The sequence below is a fragment of the Conger conger genome, chromosome 7 (assembly GCF_963514075.1).
Source record: "Conger conger chromosome 7, fConCon1.1, whole genome shotgun sequence".
NCBI classification, from domain to species: Eukaryota; Metazoa; Chordata; class Actinopteri; order Anguilliformes; family Congridae; genus Conger; species Conger conger.
Window position 1 is genome coordinate 35,451,575 of NC_083766.1, and position 15,018 is coordinate 35,466,592.

Sequence of the window (15,018 nt, forward strand, 5' to 3'; positions counted from 1 at the left end):
TATATTTGTCTAGCAGTTGTCATTTTTGTTCTCTATGTAAAATACTTAATGTAATATGCCTAAAATGATCAATCGTTTCCCTTTTCTTTTTGGTATTACAATTGATATTTCATTAGTCATCTCACACATAAAATTGTATAATCAGGGCATATTTTAGCACCTCAAAGAACAAATATAATATGTTCCCTCTTAGATATAAATTATATTGATAATGCCTGATACCCTTTTTATTTCAAAGGAGGTACGCTCTTTACAAACATAACCAAAGACTGTGTGAAGCAATATCCACTTGAACTTTCATTTTTCATGCATTGCTATGTGCCATATGCAAATTTAACCACTGGTTATATTAAATGGTATAATTAAAGTTTCATATGGGAGCTACCGTATGCATTTTTCATTAATTTAGATAATCCTTTTTGGGTAGGAAAACTTATAGTTGCATATTTGTACTTAAAGCCAAAATATCTGTACCTCACGTCAATAGTTGTACTATTCTAGTGACTACGATACAGTAAATACAATAGCTACAGTACAGCATTTCTCTTTCTAAACATTTTCCAACTGACTACAAGTATATTTTAAATGATGGTAAAATATGAAGTATGACCATAAGAATAAAATCAGAGAGAATAATGTGAGAGAGAGACGTATGACAGTTCTTATCAAATGTTGTTTTCATAAAGTGGCTTTCATTTGCTCTGATACAATATCAGGATATGGCATTTCTGCCAATGTAATGCACCTGAGGATTACATTGAGGAACCTGGACACACAGAGCTCATGTTTCAGAACCTGACAACTTAGCAAACTGTCTAGCAGAGTAACAAACGCATGTAGCCTATTGCTTATCTCATTGGTGAACTTCTCTTATTTCCTGAGTTGAAGGTTCAAATACAAGGCAATGACTGCAAAGCAGAGATATTTATGGTGAAAGAAAGCACTGCTCTCCCCGCGAAGATGGCATATCACTACAAATTGTTCTGAGAAATAGGTATATTATGTGAGCTGTATAAATTATAATCACTGAAATGCAAAACATCCAGATGTTTTCTTGACATGTACATTAGGTCATTGAAAGACTGAAATGAAAGCAAATGGTTCTCCTACTCAGTCCATGGACAGTAATGACCTAAATGAACACATCCAAATGCATGCTGTCCTACAATACATTGTAAATACATTGGTATCTTCCATATTTACATATAGCTTATAGCAGAAAAGAATATGTAATTTTAATATTTAAAACAAAGAGATAATGATCCGCGTGACTGACAGTATAATCAATTTCCAAATTCATCAGCAGAGAACATTTTGTGTCATATTTTTTCAAATACCCCCTTGATCAGTATCGATGCAGATGTCTGTATGTGTGTGTGCGCGCGCACGCTCGCGTGCGTGCCCGTGTAAGCAATGTAGGCACTTTTTACTGCAAAGTCATTAAAGATAAATGTCCACCAAATATTTCATTATAAGAGGATTTAAGATACATTTCAAAGGTGTCCTTGTCTATTAAAATAATGTTTCTCGTAAATGTTTCCAGATCTCTAACCGTCAGGTAAGTCATGTTTTCTATTTTTGGAACGTAAACCGAAATAGAATTGGGCAAGCAAATGGTTTCGCACAAAGAGTGGCAATGTGTGCGCTGGAGAGAGCCTACAGGATATTTCTCAGCCGTGGAAAGCAAACACTGGAACGTTAAGGCCACTGACAGCTTTAGCGCTCCAGTCGAGCAAAAGTCTCATTTCACCACCATAACCAGATACGGTAATTAAGAAGAATAATATTCTGTCAAAACAGGTTAGTAACCAGTGTTTCTAAATGTTTAGATTGGATCTGTCAACTAGAGTGTACAAACGTGTGTGTGTGTGTGTGTGTGAGAGAGAGAGAGAGAGAGAGAGAGAGAGAGAGAGAGAGAGAGAGAGAGAGAGCGCGAGTGTGTGTGGTTCAGGCTACGTATTGAGACAAAGTAAAAAGTTTACGAAACAGTTGAACTTGACAGGTTATTTTCGGCTTCAATGATAGGCTCCAAAGTCATCAACCGCAGACTACACACAACTTTGACATAAATGTCCCATTCAACACTTGTGCAAATGTGCTTACTTACAATAGCCTTCTGCAGGTGGGCTAAAGATAGACGCAAATTTTTACTGCCACTTACTGACAAGCCTGGTTCTCGACTCATACATAGCCTATGTAAAGGAGTATTCAACTTGCTTTGTTGTAATTTCAAACTACAGTAAAATCACAGAAGGAACGCTATCTCTAACAATAATTTCCGAAATAGTTTTGGATGCGCGGTCAAGAATTTTAATCAAGTTTTTTTTCCTAACCGTAGCCTTGGCGACTTTGTATAAAGATTCACCACCACAGTCAAAGTGCCAGTGGAAAACTATCCGCTATTCTTTACATTTTGTTGGGGGGGCATCGCATAGAGTTTTAAACTTACTTTTTTTTTTTTTAAGAAAAAAAAAAACTTCCTAGTTTTGTAAACTTAAACAATATAAGATATAATATGTAGCCTATATTATTGTCTGATTTAAAAATCAAAGGGTGTGACCACACAAAATTTCTCGATTACTACATTTAGCAATATTAGCCCAGCTGCATACGTCACTAGCCTACTATATTAGCCTATACAATAGTTAGGAAAATATATGAAAACCTCACTGTCCGCTCCGTTTTGCTACAAGTCGGTTTTATGATGGCAACAGCTTAAATAAACTAGCCTACATAATACTACAACGAAGTAGACCTAAAAGAAAGTAGGCCTACGTGTTTTTAATTCTAGATGTATAAATGTGCGATTATCTTAAATCGGCTATAATCAGCACTAAAAATTAGGCCTTTGGATAAATAAATAGATAAATAAATAAATAAATAAATAAATAAATAAATAAATAAACGCCTTTGCACATCCCTGGCACAGTGCAGTCAAATGATTAATTTGAAGAACAGCCCACAACGTTAGCTAATAAAACAAAACATAGGTATATTGCTTTCTTCCCAAGTCTTTCTGATTGAGTATAAACAGTGTTAAGACTTTGCCGAGTCTGCACATTTACTGATGCCAAAAATTACCATTAGGCTACATTTCCTTAATCCAAATACCGCATCGGAAAAATCCGCCGATTCCCTTTCCCACTTCGGTAGGCTACAAAATGTAGCTATCACTTCAAAATGTGATCCCTCTTTCCTCTCCTCCCTCCCTCTATCGCACACTCTCTCTACCATCTCTTTCCCTCCTCCCTCTCTCTCTCTCTCACTCGCTCTCTCTCGCGCTCGCTCTCTCTCACTCTCTCTCTCTCTCTCTCTACCCTAGCCCTGTCTGTATGAATAATGTCCTGCCTTTTGTAATGAGAGCGAAGAAAAAAAGATGCCGTAGTGTAAGGCTAGTCTCTGCACTGACATTGAAAATGAATGACAGCCTACCTGAATGCCAATCTTCATCAGACTGACACTGGGCTGACAACACAGCCTATACTCCCCTGCACAACGAGTGACGTCTGCCATCCAAGACACCTCCCACCACCCCCCTCTACCTCCTCACCCCCCTACCCCACCACCACCTCCCGCGGTCCCCCCCAGAATAACCACACACCCCGAGCCTTGAGCTTCTCCAGCGATCTATCCACGGTGCCGGCTGGCCCCCTGTCGACATAATTTGTAACTGACTCGAATTCAGCTTTCTGTGTAGCCAGAATATCAGAATAGACTTCAAACAAGCCCATATACTTGGGAAATCGTTGTTGCAAATAAATGTACAGACACATGCGCATTAAAAGCACGCACATATGCTAATGCTAATAAAACATAAAATCTGGCTACCATAAAAGCGACGAATAGGCTAAAACATGGAACCAATGGCCAGACATTAGAGACCCCGAAAACAAATAGCTACGTCCGAGGAATTTCAGAGATTTATTGTAGGTATACTCTCGACTTTATTGTATATACTCTTGATACAAGTTGCAACAATACAGCAGCTGGCGAAACAAAAATGAAATCTCGCTGATTTGCCTCGCCGTGTGCATTTCTAATCTCTTTGTATCCTACTGTAGGCTATATTAGCTAGTATATTAGCTCGCCGTAACAATATTGTTTAAAGCGCAACGTTATCTAACACGAACCATCATGACTTGAATTGCATATAATTTGTCGAGAAAGCGAGTTTCAGTAGGACAGACCCATGACCATTATATCCAACAGTATTTTACCGGAATGCACAGCGAACAGCTATATGTGGGGATCTGTGTCATTTTTGGGGAAAGGGAGCTCTGCACTACAGTTCCCAGCAGCCCTTGTAATTTAGCAACGATTACTGTTAATGGCTATTTGCTCCGAACGTTTAACCTGTGGCAGTGGAGTATGTTTGTTACACATAACTACAGTGCCGTGGTTTTGTAAGCACTGGTAACTAAGGACGCCACAGACCAGACCACGGGAGTAGAGGTAAAAAAATAAATACAAAATTGCTGAGATTACCTTGTTAGACAGCGAAAGAATGGGCAATGGGATACAATGTACAGTCGGTGAGCTGAAATATCAGTATTTAGGCTACAGCAAAGTGTCTTTCGTGCCAATAGCTAAGCACTAACCGTAGCTAGCTAGCTAACGGTGTACATTGTAACAAATGGCTATCTATATAGCTAGCTAGGCTATCACCGAATTAGTTTTTCTTTAGCTAGCTAACGATAGAAAAATGCATTAACATAGTTAGCTAGCTACGTAGGCTACGCATTTTCTGTGTTGTGTGCATAGCTGGTAAATTAGATATTTTAGCTAACTAGTGAACCTTACATCTTATTAGGGAGGACAACCAAAAAATGTATTTCCGGAAATCAACATGAATATTATGATTATTATCTCAGTTTAACCTTAAATTAACGTGTGGTGGACAATAATTCTGCTTAGGTTGAATTTTAATGTGACAAAATGACTGTTTTTGTGGCTTTTAAGCTCTCATTTTACCAGCATTCCATCAATGTTAAATGCTGGACCCCGACGGCACCGAAAAACAGGCAGATTTCACTGCCATTCCATTCTTTACGTATATGGAGCTCGAAAATGGTGACACAACAATAGCTTTTGCTGGTTTACTTCACGCGCTCATACATGGCAGTTGGTGGCAGTTCGAACTGTCAAAAGTGTGACTGGAGCCAGGTTAATATTTTTGCTGGGTACTCGGTATGTCCGGCCTTATAAGTCTAAAGTCCCTGGTTACTTTTTCATAGTTTCAATGGATTTTGACAATAGACATGTCAGACTTCAATCATGTTAACGCTCTCGAGCGTGCGTCAAAGTTTAGGTAGCAAATAACAGTGCTGTATCCTTCTGACGTCATTTACATAGCTACAGAACTGTCCGATCACGCCGAATCACTGATAGAAACAAGATGAATTAATGACGATTCAGAAAATGTATAACTTTTAAAGATTTAAATAAATCCTATGGTGGGACTTTTGCCATTTATGGACGGTACGACAGAAAATTCCGGTGCCGTCGAACTTAATCGAATGCTTTTATTTATATCGTTCGAATGACCAAGTGCCGTTAAAAAGCAAATTGTATGGCTTTGTGCTATTCGCGTATGCTAGCTACATCATGCTAACATCGTACAGGGACCAGTAAAGGCTTAGAACACACTAGCACTTAGTTATTGTAAGTTTGATCACCTCTACTGTAAAGTAAAAAAGTGGACAAATTACGTGTTCTGTGAGAAACCTATTGGCGAGCTCACGTGCACACACAGCGGTCTACATTCTAAAGCTCCACTTTGCCCTCCCTAATCTTATAGACGATGATTTACCATGTGGCTAATAACTTGGTGAACTGTAACTGGCTAGCTTACAAAAGTACCCAACGTGCACTAGCCTACATTTTGCGAGACGATTGTCGTTAAGCTTCTGCTATATTTAATGCTATACATTATCTAACACTTTTTGGCAAGAAGTGATGCGCATTATTTAGCCAACATTATATAGCTAACAACAAAATCACGCACCAAAAGTGCCGTTTTTAATCTAGATCTTCTGGTCTAAAATTGTATGTTACTTTACACACACTCTACCTGTTTCTAGGCTACTAGCATAGATGGCGAGTCAGCACTGTCAGTAGTCCTCCCTGCTGAAAAAACATCTGGTAGCTGGTTCACCATTTAGACCAGCTCCATACTCAACATGGTTTGACCGTTTCGAAACAGTGGTAGCTGGTATTTCAAGCTGGTCATCGCTGGATTTTACACCAGGACTCTAGTCTATTTTTAAATAGGGTTCCTTAAAGACAAAATTCGACTTAGCAAGGAAAGGGTCAGGTGATGGGTTTCTTTGTTGAATTTAGAATCGTGAATTGTTTTGTATATATTCTGTGAATGGACTGTGTAGAAATGTCTTGGGCTTATTTCTTGCGTTTCTGTAGGAATAACATGTGCAAGTAACCAAATCCATAGCATAATAAAAAATGTAATTGAGTAACGGTGTCTTTAAAATGTAGAAAAGGTATTTTATAACAGAGGGCAGGCCAATTAGGTAATTTATTATTGGTCTGCAGATGAGCCGAACGATAGACACGTATGGCTGTTTTATTCCATGGCGGGGCATTATGTATCCTCAGTCTGTCTGAAAAGGGCAATTCATTGCGTAATGCGAATACAGAAATGTGACAAAAAAAGTCAAAATATAGAAACCTGTCTTTGACAGTCTGTTGGTTGTTAAACCTTTGGCTCAATGACACCTGAAGAATCTTTTTTAATTTAATTTATTGCGTAATGAATTTTCTTTTCCAATATTATTTAACGTTAGTCCAGAAAATTAAGTACATGTTAGACCCAATTTATGTACAGTGCCATGAAAAAGTATTTGCCCCCTTCCTGGTTTCCCCTATTATTGAATGTTTGTCACACCCAATAGTTTCAGTTCTATTAAAAATAATATTTGACAAATGGAACCTGAGTAAACACAAAACACATTTTTATATTATTATTTAATTCATTTCATGAAAATTGAAAAAAATAAAATAAATAATCAAACACCCGTATCATCCATGTGAAGAAGCCCCCTTCAACTTAATAACTGGATGCACAATTAACTGCTGCAATAACTACAACCAAACATTTCCTGTAATTTCATATCCGTTTTTTCACATCACGAGAGAGGAATTTTAACCCACTCCTATTTGTAGAACTGCCTCTCCAAAACTATCATTTTGGTTCTTTTCAGATATTCAGATGTGCTCTTGCTTTTGTGTTTTGGATCGTTGTCTTGCGGCATAATCCAATTACACTTCAGCTCACAGACAGGTAAGACATTCTCCTTAAGAATTTTCTGATACAGAGCAGAAGTCATGGTTCCTTCAATAATGGCAAGTTGTCCATGTACTGAGGCGTGAAATCATCCCCACACCATCACACTGCCACCAACAAAGACGAGCATTGATGTTTCTCTTGATTAGCAGTGGTTTCATGAATGCTGACCTGAGCTGAGGCTAGAGTGGTCTGCCATTCTTCAGATGTTCTTCTAGGATCTTTGCTGACTTCCTGGATGAGTTGTTTTTGCACACTTGGAGAAATTTTGGCAGGCTTGCCACTCACTCCTGGGAAGATTCACCACTGTTCCAAGTGTTCTCCTATTGAGATAATGGCTCTCACTGTGGTCCCAGAGCCTTAGAAACAGATTTGTAACCCTTACCAAACTCATATATTTAATCTCGTCTGGAATTTCCTTTGATCATGGCATAGTGTGCTTGTAGAAACGTTGTGGAGATTACTTCACTCTGATCATAAGGTTAAAATGAGTGAGGTTCATATTGAGTGAGATTTAACAGGGCTGGCTGCAGTCAATCAGCTGGATCTAAGTCACAAGGGTGATGTGGGTGATATAACTTTAATGAAATAAATTAAATAATGTTTTCTGTTTGCTCAGTTTCCCTTTCTCTAATATTACAGTTTCCCTAAAAATCTGAAACCATTCAGTGTGACATATGCAATAATAGAGGAAATCAGGAAGGGGAAAATGCTTTTTTACAGCACTGTACATAGCTGGTGTATTTCTTTTAGAACAGGCAGAAACAAAGCTATACTCCCAGCACAATTTTTGGATCGGCACCAGTGAGAGAGCAAGCTCAATAAGGCAAAGATATACTGTATGACTGAAACAATCTTCTGTATCAGTTGTTATCTGATAATACTATTCATTGAATTACAGGGTGCTTTCACCTCAAAACCCTGGAGTAACAACCTAGTCGATATTCTGCCTTTCTGAGAAAGAATGGCAGGGATTGTACTGGGCGTTGGTACTGGAGTCTTTCTCATCATTCTCATCTGGATCGTGGCTCTAGTGTTTGGCATTATTCTCTCAAGAGCTTCAGGCGCAACAAAGTAAGTTAACCGTCGTAAAGAAGTTCCATATGTGTCTTCTGGGACCTCAGAGAACAAATGTTTTTTTCTTTAGTCCCACTACAGTGCTTGTCTCTTCAGTTGGCTTCATAACTGATTGTCAGAATGCACTGTTTGCTCCTTACAGTGTATGTCATGTGTTTGGTGATTTGGTTTGTACTAGTTATGCTGCTTTACCAGCGATAGAAATCTGTGCAGACAGGTTGTTAATTTGCATAAGGGTGGTACAATATCCACCCACTGAGCACTTTATTAGGTAGATCTGTACATCAGCTTGTGAATGTAAATATTTAATTAGCCAATCATGTGGCAGCAAGCGAATGCATACAAGCAAGCAGACATGGTCAAGAGGTTCAGCTGTTTTTCAGACCAAATGTCAGAATGGAAGAAAGAATAAATGTGATCGAAGTGACTTTGACTGTAGAAAGATTGCTGCTTCCAGACAGGGTAGTTTGAATATCTCAGAAAATGTGGATTTTCACACACAACAGTCTCTAGAGTTTGCAGAAAATGGTGTGAAAAACTAAAAACATCCAGTGAGCAGCAGTTCTGTGGGCAAAAATACCTTGTTAATGAGGGAGATCAGCAAAGAATGGCCAGACTGGTCAAAGCTAACATGAAGGTGACAGTGAAGCAAATAACCACACATTACAACAGTGGTATGTGGTATGCAGAAGAGCATAATAATACATCTAATAATAAAATCTAATAATAAATACCTAATAAAGTGCTCAATGAGTGTATATATATGTTGAAATATGCTGTTGGCTGTCTTGATTTACTTTAATTTTAGCTCTCCCTCTCACACCCCCTCCCCCCTTTTTTTTGTGGGAATGTCCCTCTGCCAGGCTCTCCATAATCCCTGTGTTTTTCCTGGCACTCGTCATCACTCTGATCCTGGTGTTCTTCCCCCGCAGCCCGGAGACTCCCTCTCCGATCGGAGAGGTGGAGGTCAGTACGGTAACAGCCCTTGCCTCTACGGCACACTGCTCCTAGGGCAACACAAACACAAACCCGCTCTCCTGCGTGTGTACCGTCTATTAACCCCCCCGGGCAAACGCGAGCAGCGAGACAGCAGTCCCCCCCCCATCGCAGGCTACAGGACGTCACTCCTATTCCACATGCTGGAAAGATTTAAACAATTTCAACGGTTTTTGGCCCGCCCCTACCTCTTCGAATATCAGGAAATTGAAAGCAACATGTTGCGAATTTAAGAGCTCTTTAGGAGCTCGGTGGGTCGTTGCAGGAGGTTTCTGGTCGGGTTTTTACAGAGTTTTCCCCTCCGCCCGGGAAGCGTGAGGCAGGGCGCTTGTTAAAAAGGCCAGGTCTGCTTTATCTCCCCTGCACAGCACATTTCCTCAGGCCTGCGCCAGCAGAGCCAGCCAGCCTGCCCAGGCCTGCCGTTCCAGAGAAAACAACATCCGCACCGCGCTCCATCCCGCGCGCCGTCCCGCGCTCCCAGTGAGAGGCGTCTGCAGCTGCATTCATACACGCAGGCGGCCGCTCTGCGAGATTCATTACTTCAAACGTATCAAGCTGTTTTTTCTTCAACTCAAAAGATATCTTTTAACCAAGATTTTACAAATTCATTTGAATCAGTTTGACAAGAAATGGAACGTTTTGCCAGTGCTCAGTCTGCATTCAGCATTTGCGTCATTTGTGATGAAGGCGCTGGTTGTTTACTATTATTTATTCGGTTCTGTCCTGTTGGTGATCCGTTATGTAACACCACACAGAAATGTGCTGGACCAGTTGGAAATATTGTCAGTAAAGCCATTATTGCATGTTTCCGGTCAGATGACGTTTTAGCAATCGGTTGTGAAAATGTCACTTGCATTAACGTGGTAACGCTATATCTCGGCAAACGGAGAGAGAGGTGCGCTGAAAACTCAGGAAGGAATGCGGTGAGTCTGCCGGCCGATTGGCCTGCACGGACAGGGCGTGTCCCCTGACGGTCCGGCGCTGGAGGGTGAGCGGTGGCTAACCGCTCACTGTTAAACAAAAGAAAAATATCACAGTGCCAATTAGACGGGCCTCAGACAGAGCCCCTGAACAGAGCGTTCAATGCCGCATTAATAAAACATGGCCCCGGCTCTGCGCTTGGCTGGCTGGCTAATTGGCTAATTAAAAAGTGAGATGCGTTAAATGAGAGAACACTGCATCCGCTGGAGACCCCCACCCCCCCCTCTCTTCTCCTCCCCGCTGCGCCCTGTCTTCAGTCAGTAGTTGTTGTTTTTTTTTGTTTTGTTTTTGCGTTCTTGTTGGGGTCAGCCCTCTCGTGCAGGATCAGGTCTGTGGGGAGAGACTGTGTGCGGTTAGCATTCTGGCCCACTCCCCCCCCAGTGCTCTCTTTAGCAGGCTGGACAGAATAAACAACTGTCCAGGTTTAACCTTCACTGACTTTTAGCAACACACAATACAGCACACCTCCGCCACCGGCCTCCCCCCCCCCGTCCTATTAGGAATGCGGTGCCCACTACTGGCTGCTTGTAGGGAAGTATGGATGGATTTCTTCTGGGAGGTAGGAAAGAGGATTCTGGAGTAAATTAAACAAAATTATTCCATGTGAACTCAACACACTTTTGGACCGCATCGTCACGGATTTTAATGAGATTTGGCATGCTGTTGTGGCCTTATAGGAAATCCCTGGACCCGAAATTACACTTGCCTCGGATTATTAACCTAGGAGATACGGGCTAATAAAATTGTTCTTATATCACTGTATATATCTTCACCAGCTCTGTCCTTTACATATACACTCACTGAGCACTTTATTAGGAACACTTTATTACACCTACGTATTCGTGCGATTATCTAATCAGCCAATTGTGTGGCAGTGGTGCAATGCATACAATCATGTAGATACGGGTCAGGAGCTTCAGTTAATGTTCACATCAACCAGAATGGGGAAAAGATGTGAACTAAGTGACTTTGACCGTGGAATGATTGTTGGTGGCAGACGTGGTGGTTTGAGTATCTCAGAAACTGCTGATCTTCTGGCATCTTCACGCACACCAGTCTCTAGAGTTTGCAAAGACTGGTGAAAAAAAACCCAGTGTGCACCAGTTCTGCAGAAATGCCTTGTAAATGAGAGCGGTCAGAGGAGAAGGGCCAGACTGGTGAAAGCTGAAAGGAAGGTCACGGTAATGCAAATAACCACACGTTAAAACAGTGGTATGCGGAAGAGCATCTCTGAACATGCAATATGTAAAACCCCTAAGTAGATAGGCTACAGCAGCAGTCTAATAAATACCTACTAAAGTACTCTCTGAGTGGAGCCTTATATTCAATGTGAGAATGTTTATATTATAAAATTCATAGCCTGGTGAAATCTGAATATGTGTCATTTTCCACAGCTAAAAGTCCATAAATACTTGTGTCATGGAAGTTCAGCTACTGATTCACCAGTACCACATCAATGCAAATATATTCTACAGAGTGTATCTGTTTCATTTAAGTTAATGTGAATCAGAGTGAATCCAGAGTGTTAACTCTGTAAGTGTGTCAACACTGTGGAAGATAAGTTGAAAATAGTGCTCCATAGAATGTTTTGGATTTAAAAGTGTCAGGCATTTAGAATTATGTGTCGAAGCACCTCTGAGTTTTCAGAGAATATTAAACTTGGCAGAGACGCTTAGTTGGCCGTAGCATGCACTTGTAAATCAGAATTCTGAGAACCATTTACTTGCTGACTGCTTTGCTGGTCCAACTCAATTTCTTCATCCTGGGGCTCATTTTAGTACCCACAGACCTTTTTCGCCAGAAAAATTAATTTCAAGCTCCAATTAGACACCATGTTAAATGATAATTGTCAGGTGAAGGCTTGATAATTATTTGGAGATTAGCCCTAGGTTCTTTTCGACTTGCCACTTCAGATTTAGATTATAAATGCTGAGAACCAGGCGGTATGCAGACAGTGTCAGAAGCAGAGGTCTCATACCTCCGCCCTCAAAGTTATGGCTTTAGAGGGGCTCTGCTGACCCCTTGTGGAAGAAACATGTAACTGCCTTTATTTAGTTTCTGTTCATAAATTTCTTCTGGCTATTCTGGTACAGGTTAATTTCTATTTGTTCAATCTGGTATAGATGTAATGAAATGGGAGGTAATGTTACATATGTAACCAAGTAATCGTTCTGTTGACATCATGGAATGATTTTGCACTGTAAAAATCATTTTTGTGGTGTCTCAGGTTTTGGTGTGTCTTCTTCATCTGCCCCATCTGCTGTTGTCACTAAGTGAACTTTGAAAGGTATTCTCCAGCTGTCCTAAGTGCAGGTCATAGTCTCATTATTTTGCCTGTTGTTGAACGGCTCTCTTTGTTTTGCCGCAGATTGTGGACGGCTTCTTCGTGGGCCGCTACGTGCTCCTGTCAGTGGCTAGCCTGGTCTTCCTGGTGGCCTTCTTCATGCTGTTACCCATGCACTTCCTGGAGCCAGTTTATGCCAAGCCTCTGAGGAAGCACTAGAGCCACAGATCAACCACTTTCGACGCGGGGACCAGACCCAGGGACATGCTACTGTCGGACCAGGGACCAGACCCAGGGACCTGCTATTGTCAAACCAGGACCAGATCCAGGGACCTGCTACTGACAAACCAGGACCAGACACAGGGACCTGCTACTGACAAACCAGGACCAGACACAGGGACCTGCTACTGTCAAACCAGGACCAGACCCAGGGACCTGCTACTGACAAACCAGGACCAGACACAGGGACCTGCAACTGACAAACCAGGACCAGACACAGGGACCTGCTACTGACAAACCAGGACCAGACACTGCTACTGTCTGAGCGGGGACCAGACACAGGGACCTGCTACTGTCTGAGCGGGGACCAGACACAGAGACCTGCTACTGTCTGAGCGGGGACCAGACACAGGGACCTGCTACTGTCTGAGCGGGGACCAGACACAGGGACCTGCTACTGTCTGAGCGGGGACCAGACATAGGGACCTGCTACTGTCAAACCAGGACCAGACACAGGGACCTGCTACTGTCTGAGCGGGGACCAGACACAGGGACCTGCTACTGTCTGAGCGGGGACCAGACACAGAGACCTGCTACTGTCTGAGCGGGGACCAGACACAGGGACCTGCTACTGTCTGAGCGGGGACCAGACACAGGGACCTGCTACTGTCTGAGCGGGGACCAGACATAGGGACCTGCTACTGTCAAACCAGGACCAGACACAGGGACCTGCTACTGTCTGAGCGGGGACCAGACACAGGGACCTGCTACTGTCAGACCGGGGACCAGACACAGGGACCTGCTACTGTCAAACCAGGACCAGACCCAGGGACCTGCTACTGTCAAACCAGGACCAGACACAGGGACCTGCTACTGGCAAACCAGGACCAGACACAGGGACCTGCTACTGTCTGAGCGGGGACCAGACACAGGGACCTGCTACTGTCTGAGCGGGGACCAGACACAGGGACCTGCTACTGTCTGAGCGGGGACCAGACACAGGGACCTGCTACTGTCTGAGCGGGGACCAGACACAGGGACCTGCTACTGTCGGACCAGGGACAAGCACCATACAGGCCAATGCACACCAAGAGCACGGTCATGGCTCCGCCCCTCACCTTCGTGTGTTTCGGTGACTGAGACGTGGTGTCCTTGTGGCACGGTGAAATGAGACCAGACCATTTAGAATGTCCTCATATCACAAGCATGTATGACTGCAAAGCCAGCGAAACTCGAGGGATTTCAGATGGTGAATACAGCCGAATCGACAGTTTCTACACAACGTCCTTGTTTGTATTCCACAAATGTGTGCACAAAAGTCAAGCATTCTGATATTTATGATTTCTGATTATTACAAATTTTTTAATATGATCTTATACTTTATTTTCATGTTTACTGTGGTACCTTTTTAAAATCAAAATACAGTATGATCTGTAAATACAAAAACTTTTTTACTTTTGGCTGTGTTTATACTGATCTGATCACAGAAATAAACAGTGCGTTCTCTATTCTTTCTTGGTAATACATCTGTATTATTTAGAAAAGCATTACCTTTTGACAAATATTTGTGTCTGCTACATAATCAGTATATCACCGGTTCCTCTTTTCAATTGTCCGTCTTAGGGCAGGAACAGCACACCACTGTGGTATCAGCAGGATTTTAGAAACCATTCAACAAAGAAAAGGCAAATAACTGTCTTCAACGACCAGCTGGAAGAAATGGCTGACCTTTTTAGTATATACATATATATCTTTTTAGTTTTTATAGTTCTCATGGATGTTCTCCCCAGTTTCCAGAGGAATAAAACAATGCAAGGAATGGTCTCCTAGCACTGAGCCCACCGTTACAGTACAATTTTGATGGCTTCAATTATCTGTACACTAAGAGCTTTGCACAGCTTTGTGGTTGGTAACTCAGCATCCCGTAAATGTCTGGTTCCCATCCCATACCCAGCTCTTAAAACTGCCATTAGTAATAGCATGATAGCATGAGTGTTTGGTGTCTAGGCGCAACGTAGTATTGTTTTCTAAAAGAGTGGAGTGAATGAGATCTCGGCTACATGGCTAAATAGAGACGACTGTTAATTAACTCCAGCAGCATCCTGTGTTGTGTCACATTTGCCAGTATTTAAACCCGTTAAATTACATCTGCACTCGTCCA

At 41.9% G+C, this 15,018-nt stretch overlaps 1 protein-coding gene across 4 annotated transcripts; it reads left to right on the top strand.

The window, feature by feature from the left end:
- The first annotated feature begins 4,321 nt into the window (after window positions 1–4,321).
- On the top strand, window positions 4,322–14,368 carry tmem218 (transmembrane protein 218). Of its 4 annotated transcripts, none has more exons than XM_061250005.1 (5): window positions 4,329–4,532; window positions 7,218–7,297; window positions 8,202–8,374; window positions 9,241–9,343; window positions 12,723–14,368. In XM_061250005.1, the coding sequence occupies exons 3-5, from the start codon at window positions 8,265–8,267 to the stop codon at window positions 12,855–12,857; spliced, it is 348 nt and encodes a 115-aa protein (XP_061105989.1). In that variant the 5' UTR covers window positions 4,329–4,532; window positions 7,218–7,297; window positions 8,202–8,264; the 3' UTR covers window positions 12,858–14,368. The 4 variants fall into 4 exon arrangements, with proteins under 4 accessions (XP_061105990.1, XP_061105989.1, XP_061105988.1 ...); XM_061250003.1 differs by having other exon boundaries at window positions 4,331–4,452; XM_061250006.1 differs by lacking the exon at window positions 7,218–7,297 and having other exon boundaries at window positions 4,322–4,452.
- Window positions 14,369–15,018: the final 650 nt, after the last annotated feature.